The following is a 20309-nucleotide window of genomic DNA, read 5'->3' on the forward strand; positions in this document are numbered from 1 at the left end:
ACTCACTCAATGTGAAAACAAAACATACTTTTCTCAACAGTATGACGTTAAGGTGAGCTAAACACAGCTTCCAGGTGGAGATGTTTCTTCACCACATGATGACATTTTGTTGCAATTCTGAGATAAATATCTCTTCTTTATTTCTTTATTTCTTTCTTTCTTTCTTCCTTTCTTTCTTTCTGAACGGTTGAACCCAGCCTCATACGACATATGCTGTGTCTTTGTGAACAGTTCAGCGGGGTTTGGTCTACAGAGTCTGCAACGAAGACGGCAAATGGGGACAAAAGAACACCAGCGAATGTGAGGACGATCCCGGCGAGGTGTGTGAAATCTTTGTGAATATTTAGCTCTGAACGTATGACAGATGGTCGGGTGATTCTTTGACTTTGACACAATCTAGAAAGATAGAATGTGAAATCTTCCCATCTGTTCACAGAGAGTTCTTTTCTACATTTTGTGTGTGTGTGTGGGGGGGTGTGTGTGCGGGTGTGTGTGGGGGTGTGTGTGTGTGTGTGAGAGGAGCATTAATGCTTTAAAGGTAACCATGTTTGCGTTTCAGTCGGGTTTGCAGCAGCAGTATGGCCGCATCCTCAGCAAGCTGCGCATCATGTACACAGTGGGATACTCTCTGTCACTCGGAGCGCTGCTCCTGGCCCTGGCCATTCTCATCAGCTTCAGGTACGATATGGATAAAACACAGAGAAACAGCCGCAGGTATGAAGACGAGGGAAAATACATTTCTGGGGAAAAAAAAGAAAGAAAGAGACAGGAAACAGAGTTCCGAGGTAGAAATCTGGGGAAATAAGAAAGCAATTGAAAAATACATTTAATAAAAACACAGCCACATGATATAGATATTCAAGAGGAAAAATGTATAAGAATGGAAATGAGACAATTCAAGAATTAAACCGGTGGAAGATGATGAAAAGGCAAAAATAAATTGTTGTGAAAAGTAGTTTTCCCCTCTACAAATTATTTCTATTTTCTTTTTTGTTGTTGTTGTTTCACAACACATTGTTGATTGCCAAGCGACTTTTCACAACAGGCAAAGAAACCTTGAGTAAATAAGTTTTTAAAGAATAAATGGTTTTCCAAACCAGCCGGATGGTACTATGTGAAAAAGTAATGGCCCCTTGTAGCTAACAAGCAGCAGCTCCACTGCTGCCAGAAACAACTACCACCAAGCATTTGTGACTTCTTCTTTTATCACTGCAGAGAAATGTTAACCCTTTTTGCTGAATTATCTTAATGAGTCATGTTTGAGGGTTTTTATGGAGGACCAAAACTAACATAGTTAAAAATAAAAGCAGATATACATATATATTGTTTTCTTTTCCTTATACATGTGTTTTTGTCAAGAAAACACATGTATACCCTGTGCATTTCTGCCTCATTGTGTAAAGGAGGTATGTCTGAAGACTCACTTAGGATAAGGATCAATTTAGGCAGTTCATCTGCAAAATGAAGTTAATTTGGGGTTTAGTTTCTCTTTAGATGTAGAGTCTGTATGCTGAATTTCTATAGCTGGGGCTATGACATTTGACTTTTAGGACAGACAAGTTTTATTTTAGTTTATTGATTCTGCAGGACAGCAAGTAATCTTGCCTAGACTTGTAAACTGAACTGAAACAAAAACCTGTAATTTGCAGTATAATTTCCCATTGGACCAAGATGTGTCTTATGTCTTTAAAGTTTAATTTTCACCTGAAAAAGGTTTTGTATTTACCCAGGATACCTTTACTTGATGTTAAAATGTGACGATCCAAAAACTAGAAGAAAGCTAAGCAGTGAAGAATAATGATAGAGAAGACTAAAAATTGATAGGGGGAATGAGGGAAAGAGAGATACAGTAGGTAATAAAAAAGAAAACTATAGTGGATTGATTTATAAATGTAACCAGTACAAAAATATAAATAATCCACATGGTCAGTTCTTCATAGGAAGCTCCACTGCATGAGGAACAACATCCACATGAACCTGTTTGCTTCGTTCATCCTGAGAGCGGTTTCGATTCTGATCAAAGACGCTCTGCTGAGCCCGATGCTGGACCCAAAGAGTGGCAGCGATGCCCAGACACAGGCCTGGGTCAACATACCAGTAAGAACATCAAGATCACCAGCTGTCACGCTTTTTCTTTTTTCTTTTTTTCAAATCAGTGCCCTCATTATGACACTTTGAGAAAAGCGGGGATTTATTTCAACTGTTGTCTTGTAGCTTAAATCACTACTAGTTCTTAGGAACACAAAAATGAGCAAATCATACTTGTTTTCCAACTTTTAATTAGCGCATGCTGCACTCGCGTTCGGTGCTACTCCAAGATCCAAGCGACTCCAAAATCCTAGAATAAACCGAACACAGCATAAATGTTCCTAATAAGGTGTATCTAGAGAAAAGAATATTCAGAAAAGGAGCATAACACAGCTACTGGGAAAAAGTTACTTGTTATAAAACTTACAGATTTTCCACAATGAGACATTTAGCGTTCCCAGCCCACATATGTTTTAAAATTCGGCAGCCGTTGCACTGGGCCTGTCGCCGAATAAGAAGCCGATTAAATATTGATTTTGTGTCGAGACATATTACATCAATTATGGTTCCAAATCAACAGCAATCTGTTTACTCAGCCTTGTCTTTCTTCTTTCAAGTTCTTCCCTGATATTTAAATGAAAAAAAAAACAACACAGTTTTTCTTTACCTGGACTTTAGTAAATATTTGTTTCATTTCAAGTGGGACAGTTCTGTGTCTGAACCAATCAACCAAAAATCTGAAGAGTACTTAATCAAAACAGGAACATACCATCAGGTGTGTAAAACTAACCTGTTTTGAAAGAGCAATCTTAGCTAATGTTCTCTATTTAAGGGAAAACGCCGAGGAACTTTTGATGCCCTGTTTTATTGCTTTGTGTTCAAATTAAATCAGGAGATTCTTTGTCCTCCAATAGCAGTCTTGGCTTTGTCCCAATTAAACTCCATACCTGACACTGTCTCTCTGGTGATGATACCAGTGCACATTTTCCACAAATTCATTGTTTAGGTCCTATGTAGTTTCATCAGGAAAGTGGTCAACACAACATACAGCAGTTTTTAACTAAAAAGCTGAAGTCCACTTCGATGTATCTACTTGATACCAATATTTTTTATCTCAAGATAAAGATTAACATCTGCATGTAGAGGTTTTGAATGTAGATGGATCACTCATGGTGTCCTAAAACGTAAGAGTGTCTTAGCTTTGTTTTTCTCCTTCTCCTTCACCGTGTTGTATTTCAGGCCGTGATGTGGTGCCGAGGCGCCATGGTGATGATGCAGTACAGCGTGATCGCCAACAACTACTGGCTGCTGGTGGAAGGCATCTATCTGCACAGCCTCCTCGTCATCACCGTTTTCAGCGAGAAGAAATACTTCTACATTTACTTGGCCATCGGCTGGGGTCAGAACCCAAACTGAGACACAGACACGTTTACGCAACACAAAATCTGACAGACGGGGAGACTTTACATTTTCTATTGTCTGATAGCAAAGTTATCAGGATAATGGTTAGGCAGAAATAGATGTTTTATGATCTATTCTGGATCAATTACAGGCATTGAAAGACTCTGAAACATTGTGTCAGACATTCTCTTAACAAATGCATTAATAAATCGCCCCCTGGCACCAGAACAGCCAGGAGTTCAATTGAGCCTTTTGGGCTTTTTCAACTCTGTTACTCTTTTAAATTGAACCCACCAACGGCTCATGCTTCATAACTTTTACCGAGATACCTCTATCAATCAATCATTTACCTGTCAAACTTTATCTATGGTACACTTTTCATGCAGTGTGTGTGTGATACCAGAGACCAGGGGTCTTCAGGCTTGGTGTTCTGCAACTTTTAGACGCGTCTCTGACTCAGCACACCTGAGTGAATAAATAAGGCCCTGAGCAGGACTTTGGAGAACTTGACTGCGTATTGAGGAGGCAACTCAGCCATTTGATTCAGGTGTGTTGGATCAGGGTCGTGTCTAAAAGATGCAGGACACCAACCCTCAAGGCCTGGATTTGAAGACTCCTCCTATAAATGGTTTGATGCAAATTCTTATGCATATAACAACATCTATACAGAGGTGCTGGATTAGCATTGGGACGATAAACTGTTTTGCCTTCAAGAATCTGAATTAAATTCATGGAGTCTTAAGCGATGTGAGGAGATATTCTAATATTAGGAGCTTGAGTGTTAGAAGTAGTTCACTCAAGGCAGGTCTCAGTCTCAAGACGACATATTTGACGTTTTGGTTTCGCCTTGATTTCACCTGGGGAAGCTGAACTCTGGAGTTTTTTTTAGAATAATCAAGACTACTGCTGTAGTATACTTTTTTTTTTTTTTTTACTTTTGCTTGAAATTCCTAAATGAATTCAAATCAGCCAATTAAGGTTTTACTTTAAAAGTTTCAACTGCCATTAAGTTGCATCTCTGAGTGCCAAGGATAGGAAAACAAGAGAGATGATAAAAACAGAAGGGAGACATTGTTTTAGTGCAAAAATAGGAGTGTTTTTCAGTCTGTGAGCAGAGTGAATTAAGTCCTCCTTCTCCACCTGTCCACTTCATTTTCCTCCATTGCATTATCCGCCTGCAGCAAATGCAACATCAGTTAGCATTTAGCTAGATGTGTGAGCTCTTCAGTTGCCTGTTTTGTTTAACTTGCTACCAAAACAGAGTTATTAGACACCTGACATGTAGTTGAAAGGTCTTCTTATATTTGGGTTCACCCAAATATAGTGACTGTGCAGCTTATTGAAAAAGTTAAGTACATAAGTACAAACCAGGCAGTCTGGAGCGTTGCTAAAGCTTAACCTGCTAGCAAGCCGTCACAGCTGTCTTTACTTATTATGATTACACTACTGCTTTTGAAAACAGTCTCTCAGTGTTTTGATCTTGAATTTGATCTAGAGTTAGTTAGCATTCCATAAACAAATCTAGCATTTCTGGATTAATCAAATCGCCAATTGTATCTCCTTATACTGGTTACCAGTATGTGGAGTTATTGTCCCTCAACAATAAGATTACAAACATGAGCTTCAGGTTTCCCACAATCTTTTCCACAATCTCTATGTTTGACCGTTACCTTTCTCATAATTAAAACTTGTAGAACCTTTATGCGTCTTGGGCGTAGTATTACATTGCTTCAGTCTCATAATTTGCTTATGGTATCAAGTGAATAATCCCTCTTGTTGTTTTTTTTTTATTATTGTAAAAACACCCAAAACTCACAAGATCCCATAAATAATTCACTTCATCACTACAAAAGCAAGACAGAAAGTGTTTTTTTCTCAAAGCTTTTGGAGCAGACATACAAACATGTTTCTGACACAAAGTAAGACTAAGTATATCTGCTCCTTTTGCAAACCATCTATATCTTCAGACCAGATGAAAGAAGAAAACAAAAAAAAAATGCAGGAGTTGTTGTGAAGCGAGGGAACGTCTTTGCTGACAGATGTCTGAGATCATTTCATGCTCAGCCTCATAATACTGTATCTGCAAAATGTAAAAGGAAGAAAAAAGAAAAACGTGCAAGAGTAGCGCTCAGAACAGAAATCAGAATAAGAACTCCCAAAGACAAAAGCAGAGCTTAATACAATTCCAAGATGTTTATTTCATCAATATGTTAGTGGCAGGTCAAACAAATGAGTTAGAAGATGAATTTTTATCCCCCAAATGTTCACATTTTAACACACTCACATAAACTAGAGCAGGGCCAGCTCTTTTAACAGCGACGTAACAGAAACGTCCTCTTTGTTTTACAGTTCAGCCTGTTTATGTCACAGAGATTCTGTATGATTGTACAGTATATACATTTTATTTCATTGTTTTCAGAAATCAGTCTTATAAGGATTACATTTCTAATCCAGTGACACAACTTACTCCTATAATTTGTTAAGTAGTGCATTAATTATTTTTAACTCCGTCATCTGGTTAAATATTGTGAGTTTTACTGCGAGATTTGCAGTATGACACAATGACGCTACATTTTATTGGTTTAATGCAACAGCGGAAATGAAAGACTGGTCTAACACTGAGTGGAAATCAGCTCATGACCATGCTAAATTATCTATTTGGCTGACATGATGCAACTGAGTTACTGCTCTGTGAACTGGAACAGCTGCAGATCCCCATAGATATCTTGTCCATGTTAAAGATCTTTAAAGTACTCATCAAGTAAGATGAAAACCTTGATATTTTAATTTTTTTCAGATAATGAACCAGTCTAATTCCGCATAACAACTCAATAAAATTGTTAGAGAATAAATAAATGTTACGTCTGCTCATGACCAGAAAGGCTGCTTTGATTGAGTCGGATCATTTGTGACCTTGCTCTTATTTTCAGGTGCACCTCTCATATTTGTGTTGCCGTGGATCACAGTGAAATATCTGTATGAGAACATAGAGTAAGTACATGAAATGTGAAAGAGATTTCATTGTTGAAGCTTTTAGTGGCAGATGGTTATTCATATTGTAGAGAATTTAAAAAAAAAAAAAACGTTTACAGAATCTCAATAAGCTGCAGTGTATTATATTTGTGTGTGTGGGGGTGTGTATGTGTGTGTGTTTTAGGTGCTGGGAGAGGAATATTAACATGGGGTATTGGTGGATAATCCGTTCTCCCATATTGTTTGCTTATTTGGTAAGTCTGTGTCTGTCACTCTGGTTCTCTTTATGTTGTAGCTCCCCTCCTTTACCAGTTTACATGTGAACAATGGATGAATTCAGTATTTTAAAACTACAACTTTGATAGAGGTTGTATGAAAAGTAATGCGGCCAGTAACTAGAGGAAGCCTTTCCTTGTGTTATTCTACTCTGAATCCTGCAGCAGTTTCCAAAATAGCAGCATTTGTTAGCTCATTTCATTCAAAGTTGTTTTCTAATTCACGGTTTCCTCAAATTAAAAGCTGCTGCGTTAGTAACATTATTCATTTTATTTATTTGTTTTATAAATTCTTGCAGCATCACCTCCTCTAACAGCAGCTCACTAAACAGCCTGTGCCTCCTGATGCTTTGTGTCTCAGGTTAATCCTTACATACAAGAACACTAGGTGACTGTGCAGGGGGAACGCAAACATCAGCATACCTTTTGTGTTAGCCAGAGTGAGCAGAGGTCTGAGAGGCAAGGCTGTGCTTAAAGAAACTTTGGATTTCAATAGAGCAGCTTATCAAACTCTCAGGCCTTTGAAAATAACCAGAATTACACCTTTTCGGTTGTCCTTAACCTTGTAGGTGATGCCACTTACATTCAGACAACAGAGAAAGGTGGGGTGAAAACTAATAATCCTCCCACCTGTTCACTTTCACAAATCTCGCCCAGCTCTCCCGAAAAGAAAATAATCTCATTCCTTCTTCTTTGAAGTTGCTTAAAAACGGTCTCCTCATCCACTTTGCATATATTAAAAAATGTTGTTTTTGTCACCAAACAATCTCTTGTTAATGTTTGCAATAACAAGACCCTCTTCTGTTCCACATGATGAGTCATCCTTCCATTTTGATTTAGTGCAGATATGTGCGTTACAGCCCTATTTACAGGACAATGCTGAAAACCAGCGGAAAGGCTGACTGCAAAATGTTTAGATTAGTGCTGTCAACACCTGTTGGTTTTCTGATATTAAATTTGTGCTTCGATATACATAAACTCATAGCAGGAGTCAAGAAATGAGATGCTAGCACTCACCGTGCAAATACAACATGACCACACAATGAATGCAATTTAAGGCTGCATGGCAGAATGCAAAAACATTCACCAGTACTTTATAAATAAAGAATTAGTAAATGAATGCAAAATAATTATGGTCGTGAATGTTGTTCAAGACTTTCACATGTGGATGTTTGCTTATGTTAAGAGTAGTTTATCAGAACCTCTGAAGATTTACTGCTGATTCCATGCAAGATAAATGTTGGCGAAATTAGAACTCCAAAAACTTGAGAGCTGTATTATTAAGAGTCTACAGAAAATTTTAGAAACTGCATCTTCAGAATTGGACATGAATTTGATCACCATGCGTAGGTCTCAATGTAATGCTTTTATTTTGGAGACAAATGCGCCTGCATGTTCAGACATTCCCGCCCCATCAGTAATAGTGAAAGAAGAAGAAAATTCCCATAACAAAGTGATGCATTTTTATGTGCAGAACCTTTACAAAAATATCTACTGCAGCTTCAAAATGTCAACCTTGTTTTTCCATAAATTTCTTTCCTCAGTTTCTAAATTGTTTTTCTGTGACTCTCGTCATATTTCAGATTAACTTCTTCATCTTCATCCGAATAATTAAAATCCTGATGTCTAAACTTAGAGCTCATCAGATGAGATACACTGACTACAAATTCAGGTGAGATAATGCCCTCTTATTGAAAATTAATCAGTAGATAAAGGTACTTTTGAAAGCCGACAACATGAAGAATTTTAAAAAGACAGTAAATCTTAAAGATACATTTCCAGTACCAAAACTGACAAAAACAGGTAAAAATACTAGAGCCTGAACCAAAGATGAAGCTTTGTGATGGGACACGGACCTTACTGGTTGAATAGTCCCAGTAATGTCTTTCAATCGTCTCCCAGTCTATCCCCTTCTGTAGATCATATTTACTGTTAACCTTGAATTTCTCTACAGAAATGTTTCATTTTTGTTTGAGAGCAGAACCTTTAAATGCAGCCATCTTTGCTAAATAGCATTTGTTGGCACAGAGCTTAAATTCAAATACATTGATGAATCAGCAAACCTTGGTGGAAATATTTAATGAAAGGAAGTGAAGGTGCTTCTCAGCAGAAAGTAACTCTGTTTTAAGATATTTTAGATGATATATTCAGTATAATTAATTGGGTCCGTTCTACATAGTAAAACAATCACAACTGCCCGGGATTGGTAAACAATGATTATTTTATGTTATATTAATTTAATCAAACAGAAGACAGCATTAGAAATGGAAATGGCATTGCAAATCCACCTTTATTAATCAACCATTGTCTTTTTGTACAGCATATTGTATTTTTCACTTTCTGTTTTTAAAAGCTTTACTCTGCTATCTTAATTTTACACCACATATTCTGCAGAGGAAGTCTGTTGAAGTGGTTGAATTTTAAACAAGAGTTTATATTTTTGCTATGTGTCCTACTCAAAAAGTCTTCACTGGTTTTCTTGTCTTTTCCCCTCATCGTGCGCAGGCTGGCGAAATCCACGCTGACTCTCATCCCGCTGCTCGGCATTCACGCCATCCTCTTCACCTTCGTCATTGATGAGTCTGTCCCGAAGGGCTCCATGCTTCGCCTCATTCGCCTCTTCTGTGACCTCCTGTTCAACTCCTTCCAGGTCTGAACTCACAACCTTTCCTTCTACAGTATATGAGCATTATGAATCCCATTCTTTATCTGTATACAGTATACCCTTTATAAGAATAATAAACAAGTTTTTTTTCTTTGCTTTATCTGTACTTTTAAAAGCCAGCCGTCCAATACATATATATATATACAGTACAGACCAAAAGTTTGGACACACCTTTCTAATTCAATGGGTTTTCTTTATTTTCATGACTATTTATAAGGCAAGAAATCCCACTTATTAACCTGACAGGGCACACCTATGAAGAGAAAACCATTTCAGGTGACTACCTCTTGAAGCTCATCAAGAAAATGCAGAGTGTGTGCAAAGCAGTAATCACAGCAAAAGGTTGCTACTTTGAAGAAACTAGAATATAAGGGGTATTTTCAGTTGTTTTACACTTTTTTGTTTAGTGCATATTTCCACATGTGTTATTCATAGTTTTGATGCCTTCAGTGTGAATCTACAATGTCAATAGTCATGAAAATAAAGGAAACTCATTGAATTAAAAGGTGTGTCCAAACTTTTGGTCTGTACTGTATATATATATATATATATATATATATATATATATATATATATATATATATATATGTGGTTACACATTCAATTATTTTTCACTAACAAATGCATTTTAATAAATTTAATTAATTACCTTATTTATTTAAGCAATTCAATTAAAAAAAATATAAACTCATTGATGATAAATAGAGTCAGCAGCTCTAAAAATGCAAATATGACATGACAAATGCAAAATATTGCTTTGCTAGCAGCTTGCGTAACATAAAAGTCTTGCACAAGGTAAATCACAAAAAGTAAAGAAGATTAGAGAAGATGGCGGTTCACAGACTGCTGTAGCCGAGCATTTTAACGGAGAGTAGAGTTGACAGAATAATGTGGTAGGAAAAGGTGCACAAGCAGCAGGAGAGAACTGCAGCCTGAGGTGATTTAAAAAAAAACAACAAAACAAATAAAACGCCTTGAAGAGTTTGAGGACGGCAGCTTGAGTCAGAGCTTAAAGAGCCACTGCAGACAGACGTATCCAGGACGTGAGCGGCGACTGTTGAATTTATTGTGTTCAAGTCTCACTGGACGAGGAGTAGGGAGACACAGAACCGAATGGTCCACAGAACCACAATCACTGCAGATCTCTTCATGTTAGAGAATTTCATGCTTCCCTGAGCTGACAATCTTAATGGAGATGCTTAAATCATTTACCAACAGGACTTGGACCTACTCACACTTCCAACAGTACAAATATTTGTTTTATTGATCATGGTTTCATTGTGCCTGATTGGTCAACAAACAGCCTTGATTTAATCCCCATACAGAATCAATGGAGTATTGTCAAGAGGGAGACATCAGACCCATGGCTGCTGCTAAAGTAGCATAGGCTTCCTGAATACCTCAGCAGGACGCCTGAATGCTTCTCTGAAACAATTCAGAACATTTATATGTTTAAATTCTCTCGTGTGAAATTACATTTTTCAAAAGGACAACATTTGAGTTTACTTGGAAGCCATGTTCATCCAAATCAAATAAATAAACACTTGAAATATGTGACTCTATGCAATCTATTAAATGAGTCTCAAATGTTTTAATAAATTGCTAAAAGAAATTAAACTTCTGGGCGAGATTAAATTCAATAAGAAGCGAGTGTGTGTTAGTCTTTCCGAACAACTTGGAAGATGGTATTTCTTCCACTTTTTATTGCTAAATGTACTTAAAGTTGGAAAAAGCTTTTTACTTTGCCACACTAGCCATAAATTTGCACTTGTAGTTGTACTTTTCAAACTGACATTTCCAGCTTTCACTTGATTTATTCAGGTGAAAAAGAGTAATTCAACCCTTAAACCAGTGTTAACACTTCAATAAACTTCAAAGAGCTGAAAAGTGATGTTTAAATCTGCTTCCACTCTCTGGTCCAATTTGTTACACAACCACTTGGCACAGCGTTGTTAGGCTTGTATGACATGAAAACGCTCTGACTGTTTTGGGTCCAACGTTCCTGAACTGATGTCCCACAACTGATTAAGTCACGATTAGCGTGATTTAATCATGCCAACACTATGACTCCTTCAATTACTTCCCAGGGTTGGTCGAATGAAGTTGTGAGTGATGTTACGGCGAGAACAACTAAAAACAACTCACAGCAGCAGATTGAGAAAGCAGGAGTATTGCATGTTTTAGCTATTTGTTTAAAATATGTCAAAATTGTCTATATTGTTCAGATTAAATGTCCAACTTTCAATGCAGGGCCTGCTGGTTGCCATACTGTATTGCTTCGTCAATAAAGAGGTGAGGCGCTTTTGCTTTTATGCCAGAAAAACTCTAATTTGATCTTTGCCATTGTTGCAGTGCTTGATATTTGTAGAGAGGAAGCATTTTTTATATTGCCAAAGTTCTTGGTTCAACCACTTATTATTTCTCTTATAAAGCTAAAAGCTATTTCATTTTGAGCTTGAATAGAAATCGTGCAGCAACAATAGCCATCTACAAATCTAAGCTTTTATATGCAGTCGTTGGCCAACTTGTCCTTCATCTAACGAAAGTGCTCCGTGTCGTCTGTGCTCCTTTGTGCTTCTCCACTCCAATCGCCTCTCAGGTTCAGTCCGAGATGCTGAAAAAGTGGAAGAGGTGGAAGCTGGGGAAGGACATCGACGAGGAATACCGCCACACCCACAGCCAGACGCCGCACGTCAAGAGCGGCAGCATCGCCACCGGGAACCTGACCGACCTTCAGGACAACAACGCCAGCGACCCAAGCAATGACTCGCCGCGGTCCAACAAGGCCAATTGCCACCCGTCCTGCTCCGCTGAGGAAAACCGCAGGCTGGTGGTCTCCTACAGCAACGGGACGGGCAAAGCCAGATCCGCCAAAAATAGACAAGCCCTGCAGTTCACCTTCCCACCTCAGAGAGGCGCCACCAGCAGGGGCAGCAGCACGACAGAGGACATCAGCCTGGAGGATCGGGCGCAGCACCGCTCGTACCCACAGGAGGGAGACGAAACAAGTGTCTGAAGACGACATTTTGTTTTTGTTTTTAGCACAAAACTCTCAGCTTTCTAAAGATTGTGCACCTAAATGGAAAAAAAATATGCAAAAAACACCGCATTTAGATCACTCCTAAAAGGAATCAAAAGATAAGCTTACCATGTTTAATGTAATATTTATTGATTATGAAAGACGGTAAGAATGATTTAACGATGAGCGTGACTGCGCAGCATGTTTTTTTTTTACTGTAAATGCAGACGTTTTGGACGACCACATGTCCAACATCAAACCTTCACCGCTGCTGTCTGTCATCATGAGGACTGATGGGGTTACGGGTTTGCTTGCAGCAGCGGGCGCTTGCTCATGGTACAGGATGGCTTTAAGAGCGCAGCAAGCGCGGCTCTTATTTTCTCAGATGTTATGAGAAGAGCCAGGCTGAGGGATTCACTCGAGACAAATGAATTGTTGCACTTAATGCCGGTAGTAAAAGCGCATCATGCCGAGGGAGCCGCACTGAAGACGGGGATGGCTTTCATTTTCCAAAAGACTCTGTGATTGTGTTGAAATGACTGTGATTTAAAATAATCGATGCCAAAAAATAAAACAGTTCTATAAATATAATATACATTTTTGCATCAGTTGGGTTCTGCATTGACAATTTTTCAAGCTTTATGTTTTTTTTATACAAATGGCAACATTCTATCCATTTTTACAAACATTTTTGCTCTAAAGGGAAAAAAAAATAAGTAAATTTAAACTACTTTGTTGTCGCTTGCATATAATTTGATCTTCATGTAGTCCATATAGTGCTTATGTTAAATTTCTGAATTTCTGTGTGAAAGATTCACTATCACTGCTAAAAATTGAAAAAAAGACTTTCCTTTATGAAAATGTATTTGGTGTATCTTATTAAAGTGAATGTAATTCTCAATTGCTACAATTGCACAGCCATTTTCTATGCACCCATACTTTTTTGTTTTCTATTGGATCGTGTTAAGCAGAATGCATCACCAAGTAAAGATGTTAAATTTGATGAAAATACTCTCTGGTGAAGGTTTTATATCCAGTTAAATAACCTCTGACCTGTACATTGTGATGTAAAGAACACCAATAGTTAATTTCTATGTATTTATATTATTCTGTCTGGAGTTTGAGTCAGGGATCATATTTATTTTCAGAAGCAAGATGTTGTAAAAATATAGAACCATTTTTATAATGTTGTGCTAGAAGAATTGAACCAGCGAGGATTTCCACAAAACAAGAGACAGAAAACAGTTTGTGTTTGAATGTGGCGTGTACATTGTAACTATATTAAAGTATTAAACATTAAAATGTTAATGGAAGGTGGGTAAAGGGGCAGATTATTATTTCTAGTGCACATGGTTGAAACTTAACTTTTGATATATTTAATTCCCACTTTAAACTTTAAGCATTTGTCAAGAGGTCGCCAAACTGTACATGGTTAAAAGATTTAAGTAAAAAAAAAACTGGTTGTGTCTAATTTCTTTTTGTGAATCCATAAAAAATAAATTCTGTCAGCAAAGAATTGCTCTTTGGATACATATTGAGTTTTTCGAACATTCCCTCGGCACACTGACGGATACATTTGCCAAGTTTGTCACAGAAAAAGAAAAATACAATAAGGATAACACGTTAGAGTGAAAAACTGCACCTGATTCAGGTTAAAGAAATTGATCGTATTTTTGGAAATGAGGTTCTTTGAAGACGCCTTAAGTGTTCAGTAAGCTGTCAGAGTTGCATGCCTCTTACAGACTTCTGTTTCTCATAAACTTTAAGGTCTCAGCTGAGGAAAGATGGGTTTATTTTCACAAAGAAAAGATCATTTGAGGCACAAACTAAGTGACATCTGTCAGTCTGTGAGAGGCTATATATTCATGAGTAAGTTTTTGTTGTTGACCAACTGAAATGACTCCAGGGTGCATCAATGATTCATCCAGGAGGTCACAGAAGAACCCAGAGCGAGATCTGAAGCACTGCAGGCCTCGCTTACTTAAGTAAGGGTCAAAGTTCATGAGTCAAAGGGATTAGATAAAATGGAGGAGTTCCAAGGAAATATTTGTGTTCCTTGGACACCCCACAAAGGCCAAAGTCCCAAATTTAAAGCTTTTTTACTCAAAAAAATCGTCATGATCCCCAAGAAAACATTTTATGAACTGGTGACACAAAATAAAACTTTTTTGATGTGTGTGTTTTTACTTTTTGTATTAGACTCGTCTCGTAAAAAAGCAGCCCTTTGATCTACGCTTTGCTTCACTCAGAGGGCCTGGACACTCGGAAATTGAGAAATGATTGCTTGCTGGAAGCATGGACTCAGAAGTTTGAAACGATTGGATCTGATTTTACAAAATCGCAAAGGTTTGGCTGTGGTGTTTGTAATGTCGGAAATGGACTGGATGGCCTTGTTCACGTCCTCATTTCGTCATTGCTGAAGCTACACCAGATTTGGAAAGGGTTTATTGTTGAGTAAATGGAACCATATTTTAAGAAATGTTGGTCATATTAACTCAGGTTTTCTTTCTCTGATAATAAAATTGGTTTGCTGATCCGAAACATTCAATTTGGATAAAAATGGACAAAAACCGAAGAAAAAATACGTCTAACTTTGCAAAATGAAATTAAAATTTCAGATGTATCAAGCAACATTTAGTGCTAGGCACTTTTTTGTTTGTCTACAGACCTGAGAAACCACAGAAGAAAAGCAAAGCATGTCATAATCATCCTGAAGTAAAGAGAAGGCAAAACTTTAGAGTAAGCTTTTTACAACAGAGTACTAGAGGCTAAGGAATAAAAGATTACGAAAATAAGGTTTTAAAATTACAACAATAAAGTCATAATATTATGAGACAAAACAAAGCAGTTTTATGGCTGCAGTAAAATGAGGAATGTTGAGCATCTTGTGAAGTTATACTTAGCTATAAGTTTTACAGAAAAGGAAATACTTAATCTGTTACTGATAATAGTCTGATTCTAATATGTTTGTTATGACTAATCTCAAAATATTATGACTTTATTCTCATGTTATTTTTACTTTATTTTTTTTAACTTGGCCCTAATACTCGTTACCTTTTGCTTCAGATAGTTATTCTGACCAGGTTCACTGTACACAAAATATGTCACAGCATTTGTTTAGCGTTGGATGAGGAGGAATGGACTGAGGACACACAGTCACCATTGAACTCTGTGTATGTTCCTCATAAGCAAAGGTGAAGCAATTCACTGAAGTCATTTATTTTTCTTCTGGCAGCAAATAAGATGCTGACTGCTTGCATCTGTTAGGCACAACCTAAAATAATTTGATTTAAGAAATCAAACAAATAAACTGCGTAAACGTTTAAATTTGCAGACATGTGTACATCATTCAAAAATAGATGATTGACTGATTATGAAGAATGTTGGGTCAACGCACCATAAAAATTACTTTGATTTATTTGTTTGTTTTGGTGAAGAAGGTAATATGTTTTGAACTGATGAATTATGTATTGGCTGCACACACACCCAGTAATGTATGCATAGCTACGTTGTGTGTGACTGATCCTGAAATCAATATGAAAATATCACTTCTACCTGGTGTACATTTACATATAAGAGAAAACACAAACAGCTGGAGGCAACAGGAGAAAACCAGCAGAGAATAGTTAATTAGGGAATGTCTTGTGGATGAACGCTGAGCAAACAGCAGTAAGGATTGCTTTTAGTGTGGAACTAGATCAAGACACATTATAGATCAACATCATGGACATAATTACTTACTCTGATCCAATAACCACACAGTTAAAAAGTCAAATCAAGTTTATTTGTGCAACACATTTCCTCAACAAGGCAGATCAAAGTGCTTTGCATCATAAAAACACCACACAGTCGATTATGAAGCAAAAAGGATTTGGTATTGGCAGGAATGATTTGCCAAGTGTTTCAATCCAAAAACACAATTAGTAGGTTAACTGGTTACTCTAAATCACATGTGTCAAACTCAAGGCCGGTGGGCCAAATCCGGCCCGCCTTAGCTTTTTATGTGGCCTTCTAGATTCTAGACTAAACACTAAGTGTGCTTAAATATTATGTCATCAATTATGTCACTGCAGTTTTCATCTGCTTATTGCCAAATTATATTAGTCAGTCCCTCCAGTTTCTTGAGAATTGTCATGGAAATTCATGCAAACTCTAAAGTCCACACACTAATTTTGCGCTAATAATTGGGAGTTTATTGCAAGTTTTTCTCAAAAATGGTCAAAACTTTCTTACTTGTACTAAAGAGCTGCTTCACTCTTAATTGATCTCAGATCATAGTCAACCTATACAGCAAGTAATAAAACCTCACATTTACTGTGACAAATAAACACAAATATTTCCAAATTAGTACCACAAACACTTTGATTTTTATTACAAAAAAATCACAAAAAGCAGCACGAAATCATGGAGGGACTGAAAAGATATTCAATAATATTTCATTTGAACAATTCGTTGATATTTTAACAGTTTGTGAACGGGTTTTATCAATACGTTTTGGCACAGCCGGTCCTTTAAGAGCCTTCATGATCTCTTGATTTGGCCCAAAACAAAAGCGTGTTAGACACCCCTGGTCTGAAGGGCTCTAAGATGTGGATCTGTGCATATAGAGTTTCTTTTCTAAGCCGTGGCTGCTGGAGTCAAACAGTAAGACAGAAACTCAAACTTCTGATTATACTTTTTTTCACTTACAATGAAACAATCTGGAAAATATATACTTTCTTTTACTCCAATCTTTATGTGTACAGGTGAATTAAAACCTTTTTGAAACACAGTTTTTTTTAACTTATGGTAAATTACCTGTATAGCACTTTATGAGGTCCAGAGGAGCCCAAAGCATTTCACACTACATTCAGTCATTCACGTATGCACACACACATTCACACACTGACGGCGGTGAGCTGCTGGACTGCAGCCACAGCTGACCCCGGCGAGCAATGAGCCAGAAGTGCATTTCCCTTTTAGTACTTGTACAACTGTAATTAAACTATCTCAAAGTCAGAAGTTTACAAAAAGGAAAACTTATCCAAGAAACAAACTCTGGCAGAAGGCTGCGGAGCATCAGGTGCTGAGGAACAGCTTGTTCCCCGAGGCAGAGAGACTGTTAACAAACAAATTGGCTCAATAATTGTTCATTTGCACAGTTCACACTATCGCTGTTAGTTGTCATTATTAGTCCCATTTTGTCTTTAGTTTTATGTATGTATGGCTGCTAGTTTAGCATGTGTCTTTTTTTGTGTGGGATCTTGAAAACTCAATTTTGTGTTGTATCATGCATAAGAATATTTGATATAACAAAAAAAAAAAAAAGAATGTTGACAGAAGTACCTTTCAGGGTGATTTGATGGTTTTTGCAAACTCAACTCTGGACAAGCAACTTTTGGAAAGATGCTGAAGCATTTTCACTCAGTCTGATGGATTTATTGCCAGAGGAAAGCATATTTGGAAAGCAAGAGGATTTGAGCTGCAAAGAGTGAAAGTTTGAGCCTGAATACGAATTTATGCCTCCAACCTGTCTTGACCACATTTTTACCTGAAGTGGAGCCCATTAATTGCTAATAGGTATTTACTTTTTGTACTGTATGAACAACTCTCAACACAAACTCAGGATGATTTCTATATTTTAACAATCGAGAACAGATTCAGCAAACACATTCATTAGCAGTGCATGGCTTAATGTCCAGAGCGATGAGAGGAGTAAAACCCTGCAGGGTTTCTTCCATCCCAAACCAATAATAATAATGAAAAAAATAAATTCCAATCAAGAAGCATTTAACACGACTGTAAAAAATTCATAGTGTTTTACTTATAGATGGAGCTAAAGACTTGTATGGAAAAAATGAGGCGAAAGTATTTTCCTGTATTTTGTGAGGGTGAATTTGAGTTTAATTTAATTTTTGATGGTCAGATATTAAATCTTCAATTTCATGGAAGATGTGAAAGCCGAGATTTTTTTATTATAATTATTTTAACTGAGATGGACAGCCATCAATGAGTGACACCTTCAAAAGCAAACGCCAGTGTGATTACTGAATAAATTATTAAGCACGGTGTCTGAGTATATTAAAACTAAATCTAGTTTTACTCAAAGGATCCCTGACCTTCAGCAGCTGGAATTGGAAAATTTAAAGCTTGAAATTACAGCCCTGACCATTTCATGCGTACGTGTTGGACTCCCAAGTGGATTCCAAGTTCCGGGTTCTGCCTCTCCGCCTCGGTAAAATACCTGACTTCCTCTCAGTTCGAACTGAATAGGAAGTTGCATAAATGAGCAGCACAAGTTCGAACATCTACTTTTAGAGCCAGGACAAAGACACTGTGAGGAGCCCAGTCGAACTGAAATCAATCAAATGTGACAGCTCTATTGTGGAAAGCACTTAAATCCAAAAACAAACGCTAGCTGAGGTTTACGAAGCCACCGAAACGAAGGAAAAGGAAAAAACACTGTTCGCATCTGTGCAACCGCAGTGAGAGATTATATATAGGTGGGGTGTCGATATTACATAAACACCATGACACGCCTAGTGAGCACAATACAAATCAGGTCAGTGATATTAATCAAACATGCCAGAATGGGATTACAACCATTTCCCCTGATTGCAGTGGCTGCAGAGAAAGATTAAATCAGTCTCTGTAATGTGATCGGGTTCCTTTCACTTTAAGGAAATAACAGTTTAGAGCCGTAATCAGCAGACAAACTTCAGACTTTTCTTTTCTTTTTGTTCTGTTGCACTTCAGATTTGAATGTTAAGGCCAAAAGAACTTAATCAACAAAGACAGCAAACACTTACTGCCGACACCAAGCTCCTACTCTCCCGCCAATAAAGATTATTTAAAGAGGATGGCTATCCTGTTTATATTGACGAAAGTAAGAAGAAAATGGGGAATTGGACATTTGACCGAAATGGTTATATTCCCAGCCGACAGTTTGGACGTTAAAAGTCTATTTGTGTCACATTAAATTACAGCCTTTTGTCAAAGTTGAAAGAGCTTTATTAAAAATGTAGCATATTTGAGAAAGGTTGAAATACTAAGAGGCAATTTTTCCCCCGTGTAGATATAATTTACACCTTGTCGGGGTTTGCACAGTCCAGCCAGCTACACGAGACATTTTCAAAAGGAATTTGTAATTTATTTACAAAAATGTTTGAAAAGTGATAAATTGGGCCCAAAAAAGAGATCAACATAACAACATGACATAGCATAACATATTTAATTTCCCTTTGGGATCAATAAAGCATCTTTGAATTTGAACAGACGTTTTAGTTCAGATTCTAACACAAGGAACTTGAGCACAAACTGAGTAAAATCTACCTTATTGTTCTACACTTCTCTTCATACAGATGGCTATTGGGAAACGATTGCTTCATGGAGGTGTGGATTATTGACAGTTTAAATTTAAAATTTTCTGCCAATTTCTAACATTTGGCGGTGATATATGTAATTCCAGTGCGACGCTATGAAGCTTACCGGAAATTGTAACATTTTTGTTATTGGTCTGAACATCAGTCTGTGTCTGCCAGGCTTTCGTGACTCCAGTAAATCACAGTGGGATCAATAAATGGAGGAAACAGAATGGAAAACTTTCCCACTTGTGGTTGGCTTACAGATATATTCCTCTGGGTACACTGACTCCTGATCCAGACAGTCCACAAAATAACCCAGAACAACATCTGAAGCACTGGAGGCCCCCAGTGTCTCAGCCAAGGACAGTGTTTATGGTACAACAGAAAGAAAGAGATTATATGAAAATGACATTGCATTAGAGAGCCCCAAAGCAAAAAAGAAAAAAGATTAAAATACAAAAGCTATACAATTGTTTGCTAACTTACCTGATACCCATTCAAGATTAAAACTAGAAATGTCCGTTTGGACGAGAATTGAAATGTGAGCCAGAAAGAAACAACCAACATGTTCTACAAAAGCAACAGAGGAAGAGTAACTGTCTGAT

The 20309-nt window shown here is 37.4% G+C and overlaps 1 protein-coding gene across 2 annotated transcripts in view; it reads left to right on the forward strand.

Annotated features, from left to right (window-relative positions):
- Window positions 1-13877, forward strand: part of gcgrb (glucagon receptor b) — a 61118-nt gene extending 47241 nt beyond the window's left edge. Inside the window, exons 5-14 of one of the 2 annotated variants that reach the window (XM_032563796.1) lie at window positions 232-320; window positions 560-678; window positions 1941-2097; window positions 3268-3427; window positions 6360-6420; window positions 6587-6656; window positions 8261-8349; window positions 9183-9327; window positions 11593-11634; window positions 11942-13877. In XM_032563796.1, coding sequence (XP_032419687.1) covers window positions 232-320; window positions 560-678; window positions 1941-2097; window positions 3268-3427; window positions 6360-6420; window positions 6587-6656; window positions 8261-8349; window positions 9183-9327; window positions 11593-11634; window positions 11942-12358 — 1349 coding nt within the window. In that variant the 3' untranslated portion in view covers window positions 12359-13877. Of the gene's footprint in view, window positions 1-231; window positions 321-559; window positions 679-1930; window positions 2098-3267; window positions 3428-6359; window positions 6421-6586; window positions 6657-8260; window positions 8350-9182; window positions 9328-11592; window positions 11635-11941 lie in introns of both variants that reach the window. The other variant, XM_032563798.1, reaches the window with a different exon arrangement.
- Window positions 13878-20309: the final 6432 nt, after the last annotated feature.

Source organism: Xiphophorus hellerii, chromosome 5 (assembly GCF_003331165.1).
Source record: "Xiphophorus hellerii strain 12219 chromosome 5, Xiphophorus_hellerii-4.1, whole genome shotgun sequence".
NCBI lineage: Eukaryota > Metazoa > Chordata > Actinopteri > Cyprinodontiformes > Poeciliidae > Xiphophorus > Xiphophorus hellerii.